General features: G+C 47.0%; 2 protein-coding genes across 2 annotated transcripts; both read left to right on the forward strand.

Moving 5' to 3' along the window:
• Positions 1 to 286: 286 nt before the first annotated feature.
• Positions 287 to 11,183, forward strand: LOC103182024 (SURP and G-patch domain-containing protein 2). Its single transcript, XM_042342705.1, is given in 11 exon segments — positions 287 to 373; positions 3,108 to 4,529; positions 4,532 to 4,870; positions 5,628 to 6,057; positions 6,408 to 6,691; positions 7,016 to 7,139; positions 7,275 to 7,501; positions 8,210 to 8,271; positions 8,707 to 8,843; positions 9,148 to 9,286; positions 9,869 to 11,183. Coding segments are annotated over 10 exon segments (3,186 nt in total). The 5' UTR covers positions 287 to 351; the 3' UTR covers positions 9,869 to 11,183.
• Positions 11,184 to 13,055: 1,872 nt separating this feature from the next.
• Positions 13,056 to 17,827, forward strand: LOC103182025. The gene is made up of 7 exons (XM_007898870.2): positions 13,056 to 14,051; positions 14,343 to 14,534; positions 15,132 to 15,323; positions 15,776 to 15,967; positions 16,427 to 16,657; positions 17,047 to 17,163; positions 17,666 to 17,827. The coding sequence occupies exons 1-7, from the start codon at positions 13,056 to 13,058 to the stop codon at positions 17,735 to 17,737; spliced, it is 1,992 nt and encodes a 663-aa protein (XP_007897061.1). The 3' UTR covers positions 17,738 to 17,827.
• Positions 17,828 to 19,334: the final 1,507 nt, after the last annotated feature.

The raw sequence follows: 19,334 nt of genomic DNA on the forward strand, positions 1-19,334 counted from the left end.
CAGCGAGGCACGCCGGGAGTTGTAGTCTCTTTTTGGGCGGCAAAACGGCCAGGGAGGGGCGGGGCCCGAACCGGGGGGAAGAACTACAAACCCTGTCAGTCGAAAGGAGGAGGTTGTAAGGGGGGGGGGGGGAGGAGATAAAACACAGGGCAGCTATTAGGGAATATGCACGAGTTTGATTTGCGGAGGGGGTTAGGGGGGGGTTTAATTAAAAAAAAACGCTCCAGCGACGGGACGTTCGCCGAAGGATTCCTTCGACGCGGACGAGACGGGCCGCCATGACCGGGGCAGGGTACTTCCGGCAAGAGGGCGGAAGTGACGGAGGGAGCGGCGGCGGCGGCGGCAGCAGCAATGGAGGACAGGTTTTGTCCAGGTTTGTGGGGCTGAGGGGGAGGAATGAGGGGCGCCTTTTGTGGGGGGAGAGAGAGAGAGAAAGAAGGAGGCGGCGGCGGCGATGGCGGCAGCACTCGGACAGGCCCCGGGACAGCGCCGCCGGAGCGGCTGCTCAACCTGCCCCCGCACTGTGCCAGGCCCGGGCTGTGAGAGCCACCCTCAGCTTCAGTGGATGAGGGTAGAGACTGGGGGGGGTCATGACTGGACTGAAGTGGGGGTTGTGGGGAAGGGGGGGGGGGGTTCAGACTGAGAGCAAGGGGTTTGAGCCTCTTCTCCTCCCCCCCCCCCCCCGGGGCGCTGGCAGCAGCCAGAGCTTTGCTGGTCCCTCAGGGGAATGCCCTGGACCTGTGTGGGTGGTAACCAATGGCAACGAGAGCTTATGTGCATGTGAAGGGGGACCGACCCCCTAAGGGGGAGACTTGATGCCCAGTCTCTCTCTAAAACCCCCCCCCCCCCCCCCCCGGGACACCCTCCCTCCTGTCCCCTCTGAACAGTAACCAATGTGGCCTGGGTGTAAAGGGGGTAATGTCATTCCAATTTCAGCAGCCCCCCCCTCTCCTCCCCCCCCCCCCACTGCACACTGCCTGCTTCAACAAACAAAGATGCCCTTAAATCGAAGTTTCTTCGATTACAGTAGGTTCTTCGTGAATCGATCCGTGGTTAACAGGTGCTGCTCTCGCTGCTACTTGTTGTGCTTCTCATAACTGAGCGCAAATCCTTGTGTTTATGTTTTCGTCTCTTCCTAATTACCGAGATATTGCCTCTGTGTCCTGGTTGATGCCTGTGTTCTTATTCAGTATAAAGTTTTATTCCCCAAATCTACCCTGCTCTGCAGAACGGACTTCAATTACAGCACCGAAGATTTTACACCCGGTCATCTTTTACCTGGTATTATATTTAGCCGTTCCTAGATGTTTTGATGATCCACAGAATGGAATGGCATCAAGATTATGTTTGGATCTACTCTCGGACAGCCTTCGTAGCCATGGTTTAAAAGGTTAAGGTCACTTTGTCCTTTACCCAAGTGGTTCTTATGTTCCTCTGCTTTTAAATCCTTTACACTAAATATGCCTTTGGAATGTTTGCCTGGTAAAATAGGTTAGAGTGCACCTGTTGTTTCCTCAACTTGCACATGTTTAAAATGGCATCTTATGCAGAGTAGAGAGAACCCTGTACTTAAGAACTTTTGCTTATGAGAATAGGGATTTTAAAATCTATTTTAGCTTGACACATTGTTACCGATAGAATTGTCATTATAAACTCCTCCATTGGAAACCATTTTCCAGCTGCATGGTGCTCTTCTGCTTAAAGACTATCAATTATTGCTTTGACTTCACTATGCTAAAGCATACTTTCAAAATCATAATGTGAATCGTTGGGAGAGCATATGGGACAAAACCGGCAAGAGATCTCAGAGTGGAAATGTAGTCTCTTGCCCTTCTGCTGAGCAAACAAGCCATTACGAAGGTATTCTCTGCAGCTGTCTTCACTGGTATGCCAGGCAGCTAAGGAAATATTTTTCTGTTCCAGATTCAGAAATACTTTAATCTGTCTCAAATGTTAGATAAAACCCAGTGTAACCGGCAGGGTTTACTTTGGCTTGGAATAGGACATGCTCTTGCTGCAAGACTGAAACAGAGTTTTTTCAGAAGGATGTTTGACCCACTATGTCTGTGCCACCACTACTTGTTTTTCCAAGTTGCCGTTTTTATCAAACACACTCCCAAGGAGACCTTTGTGGACACAGGAGAGGTGCTCTGATAATTTCCTGCCTGCCAAGCCATTTGTAGAGATATGATTTGTTCTTTCTGACCTTCACCACTGCGAGAAGAGGAAAGGAAACCTGATGGCATTTTTCTGGACATTTAGGAATTATATAGCATGGAGCTCCTTACCCTTATTCCACTTTGGGTACAGGTGAAACCGAAGTCATCTCTGCCTCTTCTCTTCTTCCATCCCTCCCATCACCCGATCTCTCCTACAGGTATTTACAGATTCCTTCTATTTATTGTACAATGGAAGATTTATACTGATCCTGAATATGGTGGATGTAGGTTGCTATCAACTACTTAGGATACCAGCCCAGCACAATTCAGTGCCTTCAGCAGTGTAAGGGAATGGAGAGGGAATTGTTTTAAGAAGGAATTCAAGCCAATTTCTGGCACTTTTGTAGATACACAGTGATTGCTTATGTAAATCTCAAAGCAGGAGCCATTCATGGTACCTGACATTGTCTACTAAACAAGCTCTTCAGATAAGAAAAATTAAAACTCGGCCCAAAGCTATTCTGCATCTCACTCTTCAGTTGGCTTTCCCCAAACAATCTGCACCTTGTGTCAGCAGTGACGCGCCATCTCTTTAATTCTTCTTCGCCACTTGATGTAAAGGTTCCAGTGCCAAAGGACAGAATGGCTTCTGCGTTGATGATTCATCATTTAAGGCCTTCCTGAAGACAGACACTTCCTGCTTTTCATCGCTTATGTCTCTGGTTGGGCAGATTTTACAAAAGCAGTTGGGTACATACTGTGCTTCTAAATCACTCACATTTTTCTAATCATAGTGACAAAGTCATCAGCATGTCCCAGCAATGTTCTGCTATCTTCCCTGTAGTAGGTGTTGAAATATGCTGTGTTTTAAACATAACTTATTTGAATTCTAATAAGAGAAAAGCTAAACCTTCTTTTTCTTCCTTCTCCCCCCCTCTTCCATTGAAGAATTACTCAACTATCCATCCAGGCAATATCCCAGGGATTCATATGAGGAATATAAACCATATGAAGATCTGCCCTTTGATGACTATGAATCTTCTCACAGAGAAGAGAGGTGGGGGAATTTCGGGGCTCGGACACAGACATCTCATGAAGATAATAGAAGATTTTATGATGATCACGATGATTACTACTCTACAGAAGAAAACTTTTTGGATCAGGATGAGAGAGATGGTTCTTTTTTACACTACAATGAGTCAAGACGCCCTGATGGATTCAGTGGGGGCCGTGGACAATATGAAAGATCAATGAGCTCTAACAATGGCAGGAGGGGACCTAGGAGCTACAGAAGATCAGTCAGCCCTGGTGGTCCTCCGGAATTGTATAGAAGACAAGCAGACCCTCCTGATTGGCGATCTCAAAGTCCGGTTGACGACACAAGAGACCATCAATTCTATGGGAGATCCCAAAGTCCCGGCGAGCGAGGCAATCAAAGATCATACATGAGATCCCCAAATCCCGATGATAAACTAAGACACCCAGAAGAATACAGGCAACCCTGGAGCCCTGGTAGTGAGAACAGGGATCTGGGATTAAACCCCAGATCTGAGAGCCCCATTGACAAAAGTGATGATGATTTGTTCAAAATATTAAGTAACGTCATTAATGCTCGACGTTTGAAAAATGATCCCCCTCCCCCATCCTGGAGAGATCCTCCCAGAGACTCCTCTCCAGTGGATTCTTCCGTTTATCGGACAGAATTACCAATGGAAGGGTTCCACGAGGCCGAGAATTTTCACCCTGGCACGAACCAGCGGCAGTTTCCTTGTCAAAACCGGGGGGGGTCAAACCGGCGAGGCCGTTCTTTCCTCGGACGTCCCAAGGGTGCAAGAAGGCAGAGGCCTGAGCACCCAAAGGTTTCAGGCCAGCGTGGCTTTCAGGGCAGAGGCAATGCTGATTCAGTGGCAACGACCACATCCAGCACGCCCACAGCCCCCCAGAAAAACCTTCCAGTTTCACAGTCGGTAGGAAATGCATCTGCTGCCCCAGCCACTCAAACAGAACTGGGACAACAGATGATAAAATGGGCCGGTTTCCAAAGCGTTGCTTTTGAGCATTCTGGTAAATCTAAATGTAACCCCAACACAGATGCTTGTTCTAAGCTAGCTAGGTCATTTCAGTGCTTAATGACAAAGCAGCACCTAGATTCCTGTCGGTTAGCAACAACGGCACGCCTAGGCCTCAAGTGCCCCAGGATAGATAACTCTTTTGTGAACCTGCTCCGAGAGAAGAGCGTTATCACAAGTAGGAAAGATTTGGATAAAGTTCTAGGTCATGAAGAACCACTCTTGCAGGAGATCCAGAGGCAACTCTTGGAATCCCTCGGCCCACTGCTGGGAGCGTGCAACAGCTATGAGTCCAGCTCCAACCAACAAAGCCCTCAGAACTCAGCAACGCACTCGAGAGCACCGTCATGGCTTGTCGGCAAGCCATGGTGCTTATTGGCCAAACCTTTGCCTTCCTCAGCCAGGAAAGGAGAGTGAATGTGCTAAGGAAGACTGGGCTGATCTCCGTGGCTCCAGAATACGAGCATGTCCCAAATCTCGAAGCTGGTCATCTTTTTGGGAAGAAGTATGAGAATGAGCTGAGAAATAAAGTGGAGAAAGTTGCTCTCCTTCCGGTAGACATCTGTGAATCTAGTCCTAGTAAAGCAGTGGTCAAAGAAGAGAAATATTCAAAGACAGAATCTGAAGCCAACCCATCAAAAAGTAAGTACTGCTCCAGTTTATGTCATGTCCTAAAGGTTTGTTTGTGGTCTGGAAACATGTGCACATCTTGGATTTGGGTACTGTGACCAGTGCCAAAACTCTGCCTCTATCTCTTTCAATGTTCTAAAGTAAATCACTGTTGGAATCCATTAAGGCCTGTGAAAGAACGGGCCCCCTTTTCATTTAAAAAAAAACAGTTCCGACAACATGATGAAGGCTGGAGCATCAACACCCAATGCCGCAGATGGTGATAAAGGTAGGTTCGATTTCTAATCTGCTCAGTTCCGACTTGACCCACGCCAAGAATAGTCTGGCATTTACCTCCCTCACATTCAGGATGTGATGAATATATATTGCTAAATTGATCCCCCCCCTCCCCCCTCCATGTTGACAAATTATGTGAGGACAGTTTGAATTAATGGACCCATGTTAGTGAAGATTCTCATTCAGTATTTTCAGCGATTTAAAGTATGTAAGGAGGCAGATGGGGCTAAGGGTAAAGGAATTGATTTGCCAGGTAATTCTCAGCATTAGTTGGGTACCGAAGCTAGTTAAGATGGATAAACTGTTCATCCCATCTGTGTGTAATTTACATATTAATTATTTAATTCATTTGAGTGGGATTATCGAGTTCAGAGTCAACTGGGAAAAATTACTTTACTACCTCCAAAATTCTTCTATTGTGTGAGTATTTTTACCACCTTGTGGTAGCTGTGTTTTCCTTGGAGATGCCTTGAACTGTTTTGGTTTGTTTAAGTCCAATCTCCAGCAGATGTTAAGCCCAGCAAGCAGGCAGAAGAGGGAACTCCAGCAACAGACACCAGTAATGGGAAGGAGGCAGAGGAACAACTTCCACTGGAAGAACCCGGCTCCCAGATCAGGGAAGAGGATGGTTCAATGCCAGGAGATGCCAGCCCTCAGGGCAAAGCTGAGAATGATAAGCCGGACCCTGAGGCTAAGAGTGAGGCTGACAAAGATCCTCCACAAGTAGACATTGCCGCCAAACCTGAGGCAGAGGAAAGCTCTTTTCCCCCTATTGACCTGACCAAAGAAACTGAGAACATGCCTCCGCCAGAGGATGAGCAGATTAAGATCATTGCTGAAAAATTGGCCAAGTTTGTGGCAGAAAAGGGGGAGGCAGCAGAAAAGGTTGTTGTTCAGTTCAAAAAAGACGACCCCAATTATGGGTAAGCACATGTACATTGAAACTATATGTCCAACTCCCTTTTGAAAGTTATTATTGAATCTGCTTCCACCACCCTTTCAGGCTGTGCATTCCAGATGGTAACAACTCGCTGCATAAAAAACCTCTGGTTTTGTGAGCTTATTTGTGCTCACAATCATCACCTGTGCGTGAGTAGGCAGAGAACTGGCAACTAACAACAAGTTACCCTTGTATAGCGCCCTTCATGTCGGAAAGACGTCCCTCATCACTTATCCTCCATCTTCCAGGTAATATAGAGCCTGGGATTGTTGAGGCAAACCAAGCGAGCTCTGAAGTGTGTGTTTTTTTTCCCTCTCACATTTTAATTGCCAGGTTTTTATTTGAAACGGATAGCAGCGAGCACAAGTATTACAAGCAGAAAGTGGCGGAGTTCTGCAAAGAGAAGGAGACCCCTGAGCCAAGCCAGACTGATGTGAGCCCGGAATCTCCAGAGCCCACCAAACAGGAAGAGGAGCCATCAATGGAAGAGGCATCTCCAGAAAGTGTCGAGAAAAACACACAAGACTTGCTGCAGAATGAAGATGACACTCCTGCCAGATTGCAAGCACAGTTGCTGGTGAAGATTGAAGCCTCTCCTACCTGCCCCACACAGACAGGTAATTGTTATTCAGGAGGGTACAAAAACAACACCTATTTTCACCACCATCCTTTCCACTCATTGTAACTAACCACTTGGCTGCTGTAGGCTTGTTCCTGCTAATCTAGAAGTGCGTTGCAAATAGTAAGTACATTCTGAGTACCCGGCGATGAAAAGGAGCTGCAATTTCAGTGCAAAATAAAGAGCGAGGAAGGAGGTGGTGTTCCCCCCCTCCAATCTTTTAGGGGCCGTGTCTGTTGACATTTGCTCTTGCATTAATGTGCGTTGTAATCAGCAGCTGGTTTGCCTGTGGGCTGGAATTGACTGAGTTGCTTTATTGCAGATGAAGCCAACGAAGATGTTAAAACAAGAATCACTGCTGAGAAACTGGCCAAGTTTGTGGCTGAATGTGGTCCTGGGCTGGAGGAAATTGCTATCGAAAATAACCGGGATAACCCCACTTTCCGGTAAGAATATTTTCACTGGGCTCCTTCCATGAGTTCACCATAAATCGCATCAAACTCCCAAGCAGATGGGTGATCTTAAACAAGCAGTGATGAAATGTAACTGAGATGATAGCACTGCCCTTTTCGTGCCCACAGGTTCCTCTACGATGAGAACAGCATCTACTACAAATACTACAAAGAGAAGGTGAGAGAGTTCAGCATTGGATCTGAAATGCCGGAATCCTCCTTGGATCCTGCTTTAGAAACTGCATCCGCGTCCGCCGTCCGGTCCATCCTGCAGCCAAAGAAGCGAAAGGGGCTGACGCTGAAAGTGGGTATGCTGCCACCCAAGAAAGCCCGTCCGGTGGGACCCCCGTCTCCTGGTGAGCAGCAACCAAATGTTTATATGTGCATGATGCTGTCAAGTTCTGAGATAAATATAAGCTTATACTTGTGGCGGAATATTGTGGGACTGCAAGGTACAGCGGCAGAGTTTCAGGCCACTGTTCCACTGTCCCCAATCTATTGCTGTGATTCTAATACAGTGCAAAGTCACTGTTGACTCCTAACTTAAAATAAAAGGCTGATCAAATAGTTCACTCTCTGTTTACAGTTCAGGTACTCGTGGAGTCCTGTAGCTCAGTGGTTAGAGCACTCGCTTTGCAAGCGAGAGACCTGAGTTCAATTCCAGGCAGAGGGCGAAACCTCGGGCAAGTTTCCTTACTCCACACAGAGCCTAATAATAATCCTCCAAAACAAAAAACAATAATAAAATTGGCGTTTTCAATCTATGACTGTTTGTGGGACATTGCTGTGCGCAATTGGCTGCCGCATTCGCCCACAAATTTACAGTCAATTCACTTTACAGTGTGTTCTGTGAAGCGCTTTGGGACGTCCTTCCGACGTGAAAAGCGCTATATCAAATGCAAGGATTATTATTTGCCCACAAATTATACAGTCAATTCACTTTGAAGTATATTCTGTGAAGCGCTTTGAAACTTCTCGAAGACGTAATAAGGTGGTGTATCAACTGCAAGGATTATTAATATTATTATTTGCCAGCATTAACATAACCTCTGCTATGGTTTCAGTTCGAGAGCTGAAGAGAATTGGATATGACAAATTGGCACACAATAAACAGAAGAAAAAATTGGTAAGTTTACTTTATTTAAAAAAAGATTGTAGACATTAAGTGGTTTTGGGGTGATGTCTCTGTTTTGGGGCTTTCTTCTGGACTTCAGTGTCTAGACCGAGAGGGCTTGGTTTAGGCTGCGAATACAGTGATGCACATTGTCATGGAGAATGGGCTGTTTATTGGGGAGACGGTAATGAGTAGCTGGGCTACTGCTCCTGATTCCTAACCACTGTCCCTCTCCCCACCTCCGCGTGTACACATGAAGCAGGTGTGGACTTGGTTGAGGTACTGATAGATACTTGGCATCTATGCAACTACACCAACACAAATTTATACTCCTCAGAGAAGACACTACTAAACGCAAGGGGGATACTCACTGACACTTGCACAGTTAAATTGATTTGGTGACCAGCTTGGTGGGTGAAAAGTTTATTCTGAGTGTTTCTCTTCAAGAAAAACGAAGACATAAATTACACTCGAAACAAGCTGGCAACAGACAACCTCGGTTACCAGATGCTACAGAAGATGGGCTGGAAGGATGGAGAGGGGCTTGGCTCAGACAAGCAGGGCATCAGAGACCCCGTCAACAGGTATGGAGTGGAACGAGGAAAGACTGGGCTATGTTAGGTTAGCATATAGGTTAGGTTTAGCCCACAAAATATACAGTCAATTCACTTTACAGTATATTCTGTGAAGTGTTTTGAGACATCGGAGACGTGATAAGGCACTATATCAAATGCAACTATTATTTTTATTATTATTATAGCAATTCAGTCTGGTCCAAGTTCAAGTTGCATTAATCTGATTTGGTGGTGGGGGGAGGGTGGTTGCTGAGCCCAACCCTGGGGCCACTCATGTAAAACTCACACCCATGGCTTCCATCTCTTCCAACAGAGGCGTCACGTCATCAGACCGGTCAGGCCTGGGAGTTTCTGGCACGCCAAAGCAGGAGGCACAGGACGAGGACAATGAGTTTGCAACTTTTCGCAAGCGAATGACGGCGGCTTACAGAAGCAAACTCTCTAAATCCTAGGTGCGTAAGACACTGTAGACAGTATGAGGCACATTTTGGAACCTGTTTCCAGCAATAGGCACTAAGTTGCCTTTGAAAAGTTGTTGTATTCTGAAGCGTATTCCTTTTTGCTCCTGGAGCACCTGCACAGTCTCAACTGAAACCGTAGGTATTGATTTGTTAGGAGAAAGACTTAATAATTATTAATTTCGTGAAGATATTCCTGTTTCCATATTCATATATAGCTCTATTCTTGGCTATAATTCTAAAAAGAATTAATTCAGTGATTCAACCTTTGCCTTGTAAGAGGAGTTCATGTTCAGCAAGCACGCCCTCCTACTCCAACTCATTCTTTCTCAGGACTTCAAGGCTGCAGAATTATTTTCCTCTCTGCCCCCCCCCCCCCCCCAACCACCTTTGTCATGCACTCTACAGGCTCTTTAAGGGGAAGATTGGCATTGTCTAATGACACTTTCTTGATTCATCTTGTTGGCTTATCTCTCTTTTAGTTGTTTCGACAACAGTGGTCAATTGTGCTGTATTGGTCAAAATGGGAGCCAAATAAGCCAAGTCTCTTCTGATTTTTTTCCCCCTTTGTTTCAGGTTAACAATGGGCTCTTGCTACCAGCAATTCCGGAAACCAGAGAGAAGTGGAGAGTGGTCTTTATCGCACTGACCGCACAGCATGGTGGATGCCTCTTGGAAGTGAAATTGCCTGTAAATCTTAAATGCTTATAGTAGAACGTTCACGAAAAGCAAGTCTGTTCCACCTGGTGACCTGGTAAGCTGACTGTGTGACATTGAAATCCAGCACTCTGGTTGGAGAGGTGGAATCAAAATGTTGTTTGGAATTGAATGAATATCCAAGGTTTAAATATTTTGGTTGTTTTGATGTCAGAGGATGACCTATTATAGGATAGAGATGCTACACTTTTAATATCTGTCCACATATTCCACTATTTTAGATGTCAATTTTCTTTTGAGGATTCACCAAGCCGACTCCACTTCAACACCACATGTTCTTTCATTCCCTCACTGCCAGGCAGTTCTAGGTAACCTTGAGTGTTGCAAATCCAAGGTAGGTAAGTATCTGAACACTCAACCGTGGCAGTTCATATCTGTCAGAGTGAGACAGTGGAAGTTGCAGATAAAGTACCCAGAGACTGAGCCGGTAGTCTCATTAACGACCAATGTCAACTTTCTCCTCCATCATCACTATCCAGTATTTAATAGCCACTGGAAATGAACCAAATATTTTTGGTGGTTTCAACAGATGGAACCTCATAGAGTGACCATTAATGGGAGGGGCTTTTACCACATTCTGCCAACAGGAGGAAAGGGCAGGGTGGGAGGGGGTACTCTGCCTGACCAATCGACCTCTGCGGTTCTTAATGGGTTATTTACACTACTAGATCTCAGTCCAAATCGACAGAAGGTCACACCTCACACAGACGTAGGAAGCACTGAAGACGACACTTTGTGGGAAGAAAAGCTCAGTGTATCAGGTGTGTTCCACTGGAGGTGCGAGTTATGAGGATTCTAGTAAAATACTGTTTGTATTTTTTTTCTAAATTTGTGCTCTCGCTTTGCTTGCACTTCTGTTTTGTGTAAGTGGTGTCATTAGTAAAACGTATGTGTGCCTACTATTTTTGTATTACTCCTTTTAACTGAATCACTGTACAGCTTGCAACCATCATATCCTTGGCTGCAGCCGTTATGTACTTCTGCACAGTTGTAGTAAAAGTGCCACCTGAGATCTTCCTGGAACTGTATTAGGAACGATACCAGATATTTTTGGGTGGGGAAGTAAGGGGGTCTTTGCTAGTGAACGAGTTAAAGAATGTGACCATTTCCTTACAGATGTGAAACTATCTGGATAAGCTATACTGGAAAATAAAGCAAACCTTTAAATATGTGATTCCCACTTGTTATATCCTTTGTTTATTCCTTTCTGTCTTCTGGAGTCCTGCAGCTTACAGTACAATCCAAAATTACATTTGTATAGTGCCTTTCACGTCGGGAGGACGTCCCAAGGCGTGTTAGTGGTTAGAGCACTAAGCTGGTAATCGTCAATGTCTAATTAATCTTAGATTTTAGTGAATTTGGACGGGGAGCAAAATATGGTCAGGACTCTGGGGGAGAAACAAGTACTCTTGGAAGTAGTCACATGAGATCTTTACATTCACCTGAGCTAAAGGACCGAACCTTAGTTTAACATCTCGTCTATACTTGGTTAACCGTAATTCTTTTCCGTAATTTAACATCTCTGATAATACAGCGCACTCTCTCTCAGTACTGCATTGGTCAGTCTAAATTAGGAGCACAAAGCTTGGTGGTAAGGGTGGACTCAATCCCAACAATCCTTTCCAATGAATGGTGCGGACAGTCCAATACCATTGAGCGGATCTGGCATTCCGGATAATGTGAAATATGACTGACTGACAGCAATATGGGGGGGAAGAGATTATAGATCGAGTGGAGAGTCCCCAAAAAGACTGTAAATCTCAAATTAAAAAAAACAGAAAACAGTGGAGGTGCTCCACCCAAACCCATTCACGTGCAACAATGATTAGGAATAATGTAAGTTGTTAAAGAGTCTGTGGGGTATCAGTGGAGGGAGGGGACTGGGTGATGCAGGGGCGCGCTGCATGCCGGGATTTGTAGTTCCACGGGACCGGGTTTAAAGCGGGCTGCGCGGCGCGCGCAACTACACATCCCAGGGGCCACCGCGGGCGCAGCTCCCACGTGGTTAGGCACAGCTGATCCTGGCTTCTCTCCAGCCACTCATCCCATTGAGTCTTTTCAACCCCAACTGCTGGGACCAGAGCATTCTTACCTTCCACAGTGTTCCTGGTCCCCACTGCAGCATTGATGGCAGAGCTCTGTGACGACAGACTGTAGTATTTTTTTCTCTCCCCCCCCCCCCCCCCCCTCCTCCAGGAAAGCTCTGAGAAGGTAACAGGCACATTAACTTGCTGCAAAGTGTAGGCAATTGGTCTTGAGTTTCAATGTGCCAGGCAGTGCTTCGAGGTGAGGGTTCATTGCATTTATGTTGATACAGAATTGTATTTTTACCTTCACAAACATCCCCCCCCCCCCCCCCCCCCACCCCAGTCTCAACGGGTGAGGCATGCATGAGCTGCAATTGGGTGGGAGCCCTGAATGTGTGTGAGTGCAACACTTTTGGGTTGGATTCAGTCTCGATGTTTGTCTTCCCAATCCGGCTACATCCATTTTCCAATGTATCGTACATTATTCTGCAAAATGATGAGATGAGAGGTGCAGAGTGTTGTACTATACGAGTTGTGCGTCTGTATGTGTGTGCATCTTGCTTGCCAGAAGTTTATAATTGAGCGTGTATAGGATTTGGTTGGATGTCTGGCAGATAACTTTCGGTGCATTCGAAGCTTTGGAACTCTCTTTCCCCCAATCTCCCGCCTTGCATCCTCTTTCCCCTCTTTTTAGGTTTTGACTAAAGACCTTCATGTTCGTCCCCGCTCCTCCCTCCTCCCAGCTCGGTGTCAGGCTCTGCCACTGTTAAGCAGTCTGAGATATTGCCCTTTATCAAAGGTACTATACAAATGGCAAGATGAGTTTAGCGACCGTGTATTAGACCATAAGTCGCAGGAGTTGGCCATTTGGCCCTCGAGCCTGCCCCGCCATTTAATAAGATCATGGCTTTTAACCTAATTCCAATTACCCGCCCTATCCCCATATCCCTTAATCCCTCTATCCTTTAGAAATCTATCAAACCCAGTCTTGTATTCTTTTTAGGGTGGCTGGTGGAACGATGGAACTGAATAATGGTGAACTATTGCCTGTGCAGGCAGAAGATGAGGGAACTGCATCAGAGCTCCACAATGGAGGACTGATGGAACCGGATGCTGAAGGGGCAGAGGTTGGGCAGGGTGATGAGGAGGCGGGGTTGGATAACGAGGAAGCGGAGCTGGTCAATGGGGATGTGGAGGTGGAGCTGGCTGATGAAGGGCTGGAGGTGGTGTCGGACAGTGAAGTGGTGGAGGTAGAAGTGGGGTTAGGCGATGAGGATGCAGGACCCAGTGATGAGGAGGTGATGGCAGAGCTAGGCAATGAGGTTGGTGATGCAGCTGAGCTGGGCGACGAGAGGTTGGAGGTGGGGCCAGATGGTGAAGAGGCAGAGCCGGGGCCAGATGGTGAAGGGGCAGAGCCGGGGGCAGATGGTGAAGGGGCAGAGCCGGGACCAGATGATGAAGGGGCAGAGCCAGTGCTGGAGGATGAAGTGGCAGACGTGGGGCCAGATGAGGAGGAGGTGGAGCCAGTGCCAGATGGTGAGCGGGCGGAGCCAGTGCCAGACGATGAAGGGACGGTGGCAAAGGTGAAGCCAGATGTTTCGGGGGAGGAGCCAGTGATGGATGATGAGGGGGCTCTGATGGAGGTGGGGACAGATGCTGAGGGGGTGGAGCCAGTGCCAGAGGAAGAGGGCATGATGATTGATGATGAGGGGGCGTTGGTGGAGTCGGGGACAAGTGGGGAGGAGGTAGGGCTAATTCCAAAGGATGAGGGGATGGCAGAGGAGGTGGGGCCGGAGGATGAAGGGTTAGTGACAGAGGCGGGGCCGGAGGGTGAGGGGGCAGTGACAGAGGTGGGGCAGGAGGATGAAGGGGCAGGGCCAGAGGGTGAGGGGGTAGTGACAAAGGCGGGGCCCAAGAATGAGGGGGCGGGGCCGGAGGAGGAAGTAATTGCAGAAACTATTCTTCGATCAACCCGTGCGGACAGCCTGAATGTCAACTCTGTCGCCCAGCCACAGGTATGTCAATCGACGTCAATCTCACAGCGAGTGAGTCCTCTGAGCCAGGACTCGCTTATGCGTTTTGTCCGTCTTCAGATCGCAACCTCAGTGTTGCAGAATCTCTAAAGACCCGAGATTTCAAATGAAGTCCACAGCCACCGCATGTGAGCAAGGGATTCCCTGAGCCGAGACCATAAGAAACTGTAATATTCAACCAAATTAAATGGAGGTTAAATTTCTCTGCCCAAAGGGAGCGCTTGTTTATCTCGGCTGCCTCAATACCCAATGTGTTTCCTTTCCTCCGTCCAGTGGGCATGTTGGGAAGTGGGTGATCGCTGCCGGGCCAGGTGGACCGAAGACGGCATAATCTACGCAGCCACCATCCAGTCCATAAACATCGGCAAACAGACCTGTACCGTCCTCTACACCGATTACGGCAACAGGGAGGAGCAGACCCTGTCGGAGCTGCTGCCCGAGGAGAGCGAGAGCTTCGGAGAACGGGTGAGAGACGTAACTTCAGTCCCTGGTCCCTGACGTCAGTGTGTGACCACAAGAGGTTTCTGTGTATAGAGCGCCCTTCACAAAGGGGTAGCATCTCGGACCATGTTTATAATAATCCTTGCATTTGATAAAGCGCCTTATTACGTCATTGAGACTGTAAAGAGGATTGACTGTATTTTGACTGTGATGTCAGTGGGTGACTGACTACAAGACGTGGACATAAGTAACTGCGACTGTGCCGTTGGGAGAATTTGCAGTGGGCAGTGACCATTGAATAAAACTCAGTGTTTTTGTTGTCCTTCAGCAGCAAAATACAGAGTCAAGCCAATTTACAGTTAATTCTGTGAAGCACTTGGAGACGTCTCAATGACTTGATAAGGCGCTGAGGAACATTGGCAACAAATCAGCTTGCTTCACTCTTGACACCCGGATGCATTGTTTTTGAGAATAATATGAGGGGGAAGTGATATGTGTAGCACTTTGCTAGTCACTTTGGCGTAATGTTTACTGTTCCGCCCCCCCCCCCAGAGCGATTTGTCCCTCTTTTGTTTAGTTCCTGTGTTCCTCATGCAAATTCATTTCCTTTCCTCCATCCAGTGGGAATGTTGGGAAGTGGGCGATCGCTGCCGGGCCAGGTGGTCTGAAGACGGCATCATCTACAGTGCCACCATCCAGTCCATAAACATCGGCAAACAGACCTGCACCGTCCTCTATACCGGATATGGCAACAGGGAGGAGCAGAGGCTCTCGGAGCTGCTGCCCGAGGAGATCGAGAACTTCGGAGAACAGGTGAGAGGCGTAACTCGGTTAAAAAATTGGGCGAATGAGAACGCCTGCGGTTGATGTGGTGTCACAGACCAAGAGTGACCTGGTGAGCCAGAGATCCAGGTAGTTAATAATAATAATAATAATAAAGGTCCTCTGTGAGGTGCTGACTGACCTGTTGTGGGTTCCAGAATTTTGGAAGAGTTTGGGAATGAAGCCAATGCAACTCATCAGCCAGAGCTCGGTAGGGAACTCGGATGAGGATGGAGAAGAAAATGATCATTAATGGCTTGAATTGGCTGCCGCGTTTTGCTCACAGAACACACAGTCAATCCACTTTACAATGTATTCTGTGAACTACTTAGAGACGTCACAACGACATGATATCAATTGCACTATATCAATTGAAATTATTATTACTATAATTGACTCTTATGACTCAATGGAACTGAGACCTTTTTCCTTCCTCCATTCAGTGGGAATGTTGGGAAGTTGGTGATCGCTGCCGGGCCAGGTGGTCCGAAGACGGCATCATCTACGCCGCCACCATCCAGTCTATAAACATCGGCAAACAGACCTGCACCGTCCTGTACCATGGGTACGGCAACCGTGAGGAGCAGAGCCTGTCAGAGCTGCTGCCCGAGGAGAGTGAGAGTCTCGAGGAACAGGTGAGAGACGTAACTCGGTCCCTGACGTCAGAGGGTGACTTGTCCACTGGAGGTAAAAGTAACTGCCTTTGCAATCCAAAGCTCCACCCGGGTTGGGTGGCCCTGGCTGGACAAGCAGTGGGAAAGCTTGCCAGACAACCATATCAATGGCAAACTATGTGGTTTTAGTGTTTAGACTTCAGCAGTTACCCCAACGCACACTCTGAGCTCCCCAAGTGTTGCCTCTTGCCAACCTGCACCTAATACTTTCTGGAGTTAGGTCCGCAGGATGCATCCCTCCTGGCAGAGAGAGAGAGAGCATATTCCATTCCAACAATCTATCTCTGGAAGGGGTGGGAGGGAGAGATCACAACTGCTCTATTTCAAGGAGTGAGTTTGTCTGGCTGGAGTTGTGTGGAAGGGTCAGGGAGGGCTCTCATTCTGCCCATATAGTCTATGATCCCTTGCTTCTATCTGCAGGTGGTGGAGAGAGGCTCATTGACAGGAGACTGGGAGAATACCTCCCCTATGTGCAGAGCAGACATCTTCAAAGAGAAACGCTGGCACCATCACTTGCAAGAGTCTCGCTACCATGGACATCAGCCACTCACACCCCCCGAGACCCCCACCCACAATCACACCTACACCCACAACCAAACCATCACACAGCCACCCACACCCCCCCTGATGCCTCGATACAGCAATGTCCAGGTTTGTGCCAAAATGGGGTTTAAATTTGTTGTAGTGTAAATGGGAAGTGAAATAAGTTGCAATGAGACAATTGGGAGTGACGTGAGGTTTAATCCAATCCAACTATAAACTCGAGTGGAATGTCAATTGCATTAATTGGTGGGATTCTGTCCCTGCCTTGTTTTATTTTTCTTGTTGTTTTGAGTTTTCACTGGGATGAATTAACGACAACAACAACAGATTACAGTTGCATAGCACCTTTCATGTCAGAAAAAATGTCCCAAGGTAGTGGACAGTTAGGGATTTGGACCCGAGCTGGGGGGTGGGATCAGGAGGGTGGTGGGCAGGGAGAGTAGGTAATTATCTAATTTAATAGATCTCAATCTCTTTTGCCCCTCCCTCCCCCACAGACCTCTCCTCTTCCTCCTCCAGCTCACCTATTCAGCCCAGACCTCAGTGAAGATGGTGCCCTGATGAGCCTGCTGATAGCTTGGTACATAAGTGGCTATCACACTGGATACTATCTGGTATGTGACCGTTTAGTTTATATTCTGACCTTCCCAGGCTTTAACCCAATGATGCAAATTCTGGACTGTCATCTTATTTTAGCTCCTCAAGGTATCGGATAACTCGCTTCTTGCGGGAAGAGGGATATCCTTGCTGTAACTATTAGGTTTTCCACTAACTTTGATTCTCCTCAATTTCCCTCTTGCTTTACAAAACTACATCTGAAGCAATGTGTGACTCAATCCATTACAATCCATTTGGGATTACAAGTTCCATTACATATTTGGGACATGATTTGTCATGCAACTGCTAGGATTTCGCTTAGAAATTCTTATGCATCTACGCTACTCACTGTAATAATTTACATCTTTCACAAATGGAAATGTTCGCTCCTTTGTGAAACTTTCCGTTTTTCTCCTCTGAAGTTATTGTTGTTTAGTGATGTTTCAGAATGTTTAGCCGAGACCTCCACCCGACAAAGAATGTTGATTTATATCTGAAATCAATCTTCTTGTCTTTAAGGGTTTGAAACAAGGCCGGACTGAAGCAGCCATGAACCCAGAGATGCGGAGACCCAGATGGCCTATTCAGTGATGGCCTGTGTCATCTCCCCGCGTGGGTCTGTTGGGTTCCATTCCTTTTGGTGAAACCAATGTAAATAATGCATCAAGAAAGAGAGGAGGAGGAAAAAAAAAAATCCCAGCGATTTTTGAAAATATCATTAAAAAAAATTACGCAGCGGAACTCTTTCAAAAAAGATAACTTTGGCAAATCGTAACTAATTTAAACCAGAGCAAAAAACTGAGCTTGCACTCATTTTGGCTGGGCCAGGGGTGGATTAGGCTTAGATGTTATTTGCATTATCGCAGAAACTCGTGTTTTCGTCGGGCGTCTGATCTCTTCAGTGGAGTAAATGAAGATTTTCTCTGGGTGACACATTGCTGGGTAGGTATCTGCTTGAGCGGCTCACCTTGTGTGAAAGTTGAAGCAGAGATGCATTGTTGTTCTCTTGGTACCATTTCAGTTACTGGACCGTATCGTTTTATGGAGCTCTGGTTCCATCGGGGTATCTCTGAGTGGCAAATAGTGTGAGGCGGCACCGCTCATAATTTAGTAAGCACTATATAATGCGCTGTGATGTATCAACGAGATAAAGGTGGGTTAGAATCCGCAATGAAGTGGGCAAACGAGATGCGGAAAACTTTTTTTTTTTAAAAAAAAGTATTAATGTTAAATGATCGGCGTTTAATGCACTTTACGAGCGTCTGTGCGCTTAACCAGACTCCAGCAAAGCTCAAAGAATGTCCGTGGCCCATAACAGTAAAAAAAAATGACAGCCAATGATAAATATTAACTGAGGCCAAGAAAATTATGGAATGAGGGGACCTGCAGTGCCCCCCTGTACCGGCCAGCGGCGCTCTGATCAATCCACAGCAGGTGGGTGCATTGCCACCAGGAGGCGCTGGCGTACAGGAGAGCTGTTGTACCTCTGGGAGCTGCGGGTGATTAAATGCTCGGCGGCGCTCCCAGCGGGAAGGTCGTGCTACTGCAGCTGTGTAACGACTGCTTTCAATATGCTTTCATGTTTAAATACAAGCGGCTTCTACTGAGCTGTACAGGTGTAAATAGATTTGTCGGAAGCATCCTGTGCACCACTGAGCCAGAGGCTGAGAGCCATCACAATGCGACTCCTTGATTGTTCGGAAATCTGTACACAATTGTAAATATTGGTATTTACAGACACTTTTCTTAAACTCCAATAAAGAATAGAGAATTTGCAACTTGGATGTTGGATTAAAATGGATGGCAATGGCACGGACATGTCGTGCAATCATAATGAATGGGAAGGAACTGGTTAGAATCGACAAAATGGAAGGGGTTGGGACAATCTGAAATGGATGAGAAGGGGTTGGATGGGAAGAGAGTCGGTCATCTGCATTGTTCCTCAGCAAGGAGGCCGTGTGTTATGAACCGCCTTCCAACTTTGTTAATGGTTTCCTTTCTGTGCCTTGTTAAGAGGTAAGTGAATGAATGACTGAACCCCCCCCCGATCCCAATCCCCAGCTCGGGTCCGAAACACTGACTGTCCAGTGCCTTGGGACGTCCTCCTGACGTGAAATGCGCTCTACAAAGCTGTTGTTGTTTAAATGTGGCTAACGGATGGGAACAGATACAAAGTAGAGAGTAGGTA

The sequence above is a fragment of the Callorhinchus milii genome, unplaced genomic scaffold (assembly GCF_018977255.1).
Source record: "Callorhinchus milii isolate IMCB2004 unplaced genomic scaffold, IMCB_Cmil_1.0 Scaffold21, whole genome shotgun sequence".
In the NCBI taxonomy this organism is placed as follows: domain Eukaryota; kingdom Metazoa; phylum Chordata; class Chondrichthyes; order Chimaeriformes; family Callorhinchidae; genus Callorhinchus; species Callorhinchus milii.

What these genes read in the sequence shown, in the direction of transcription:
- LOC103182025 (XM_007898870.2), top strand. Translation starts at nt 13,056, where the DNA reads ATGGAACTGAATAATGGTGAACTATTGCCTGTGCAGGCAGAAGATGAG. An exon ending in GCGAGAGCTTCGGAGAACGG is followed by an intron (nt 14,535 to 15,131) that starts GTGAGAGACGTA and finishes TCCTCCATCCAG; the next exon opens with TGGGAATGTTGGGAAGTGGG. An exon ending in CTCGATACAGCAATGTCCAG is followed by an intron (nt 16,658 to 17,046) that starts GTTTGTGCCAAA and finishes CCTCCCCCACAG; the next exon opens with ACCTCTCCTCTTCCTCCTCC.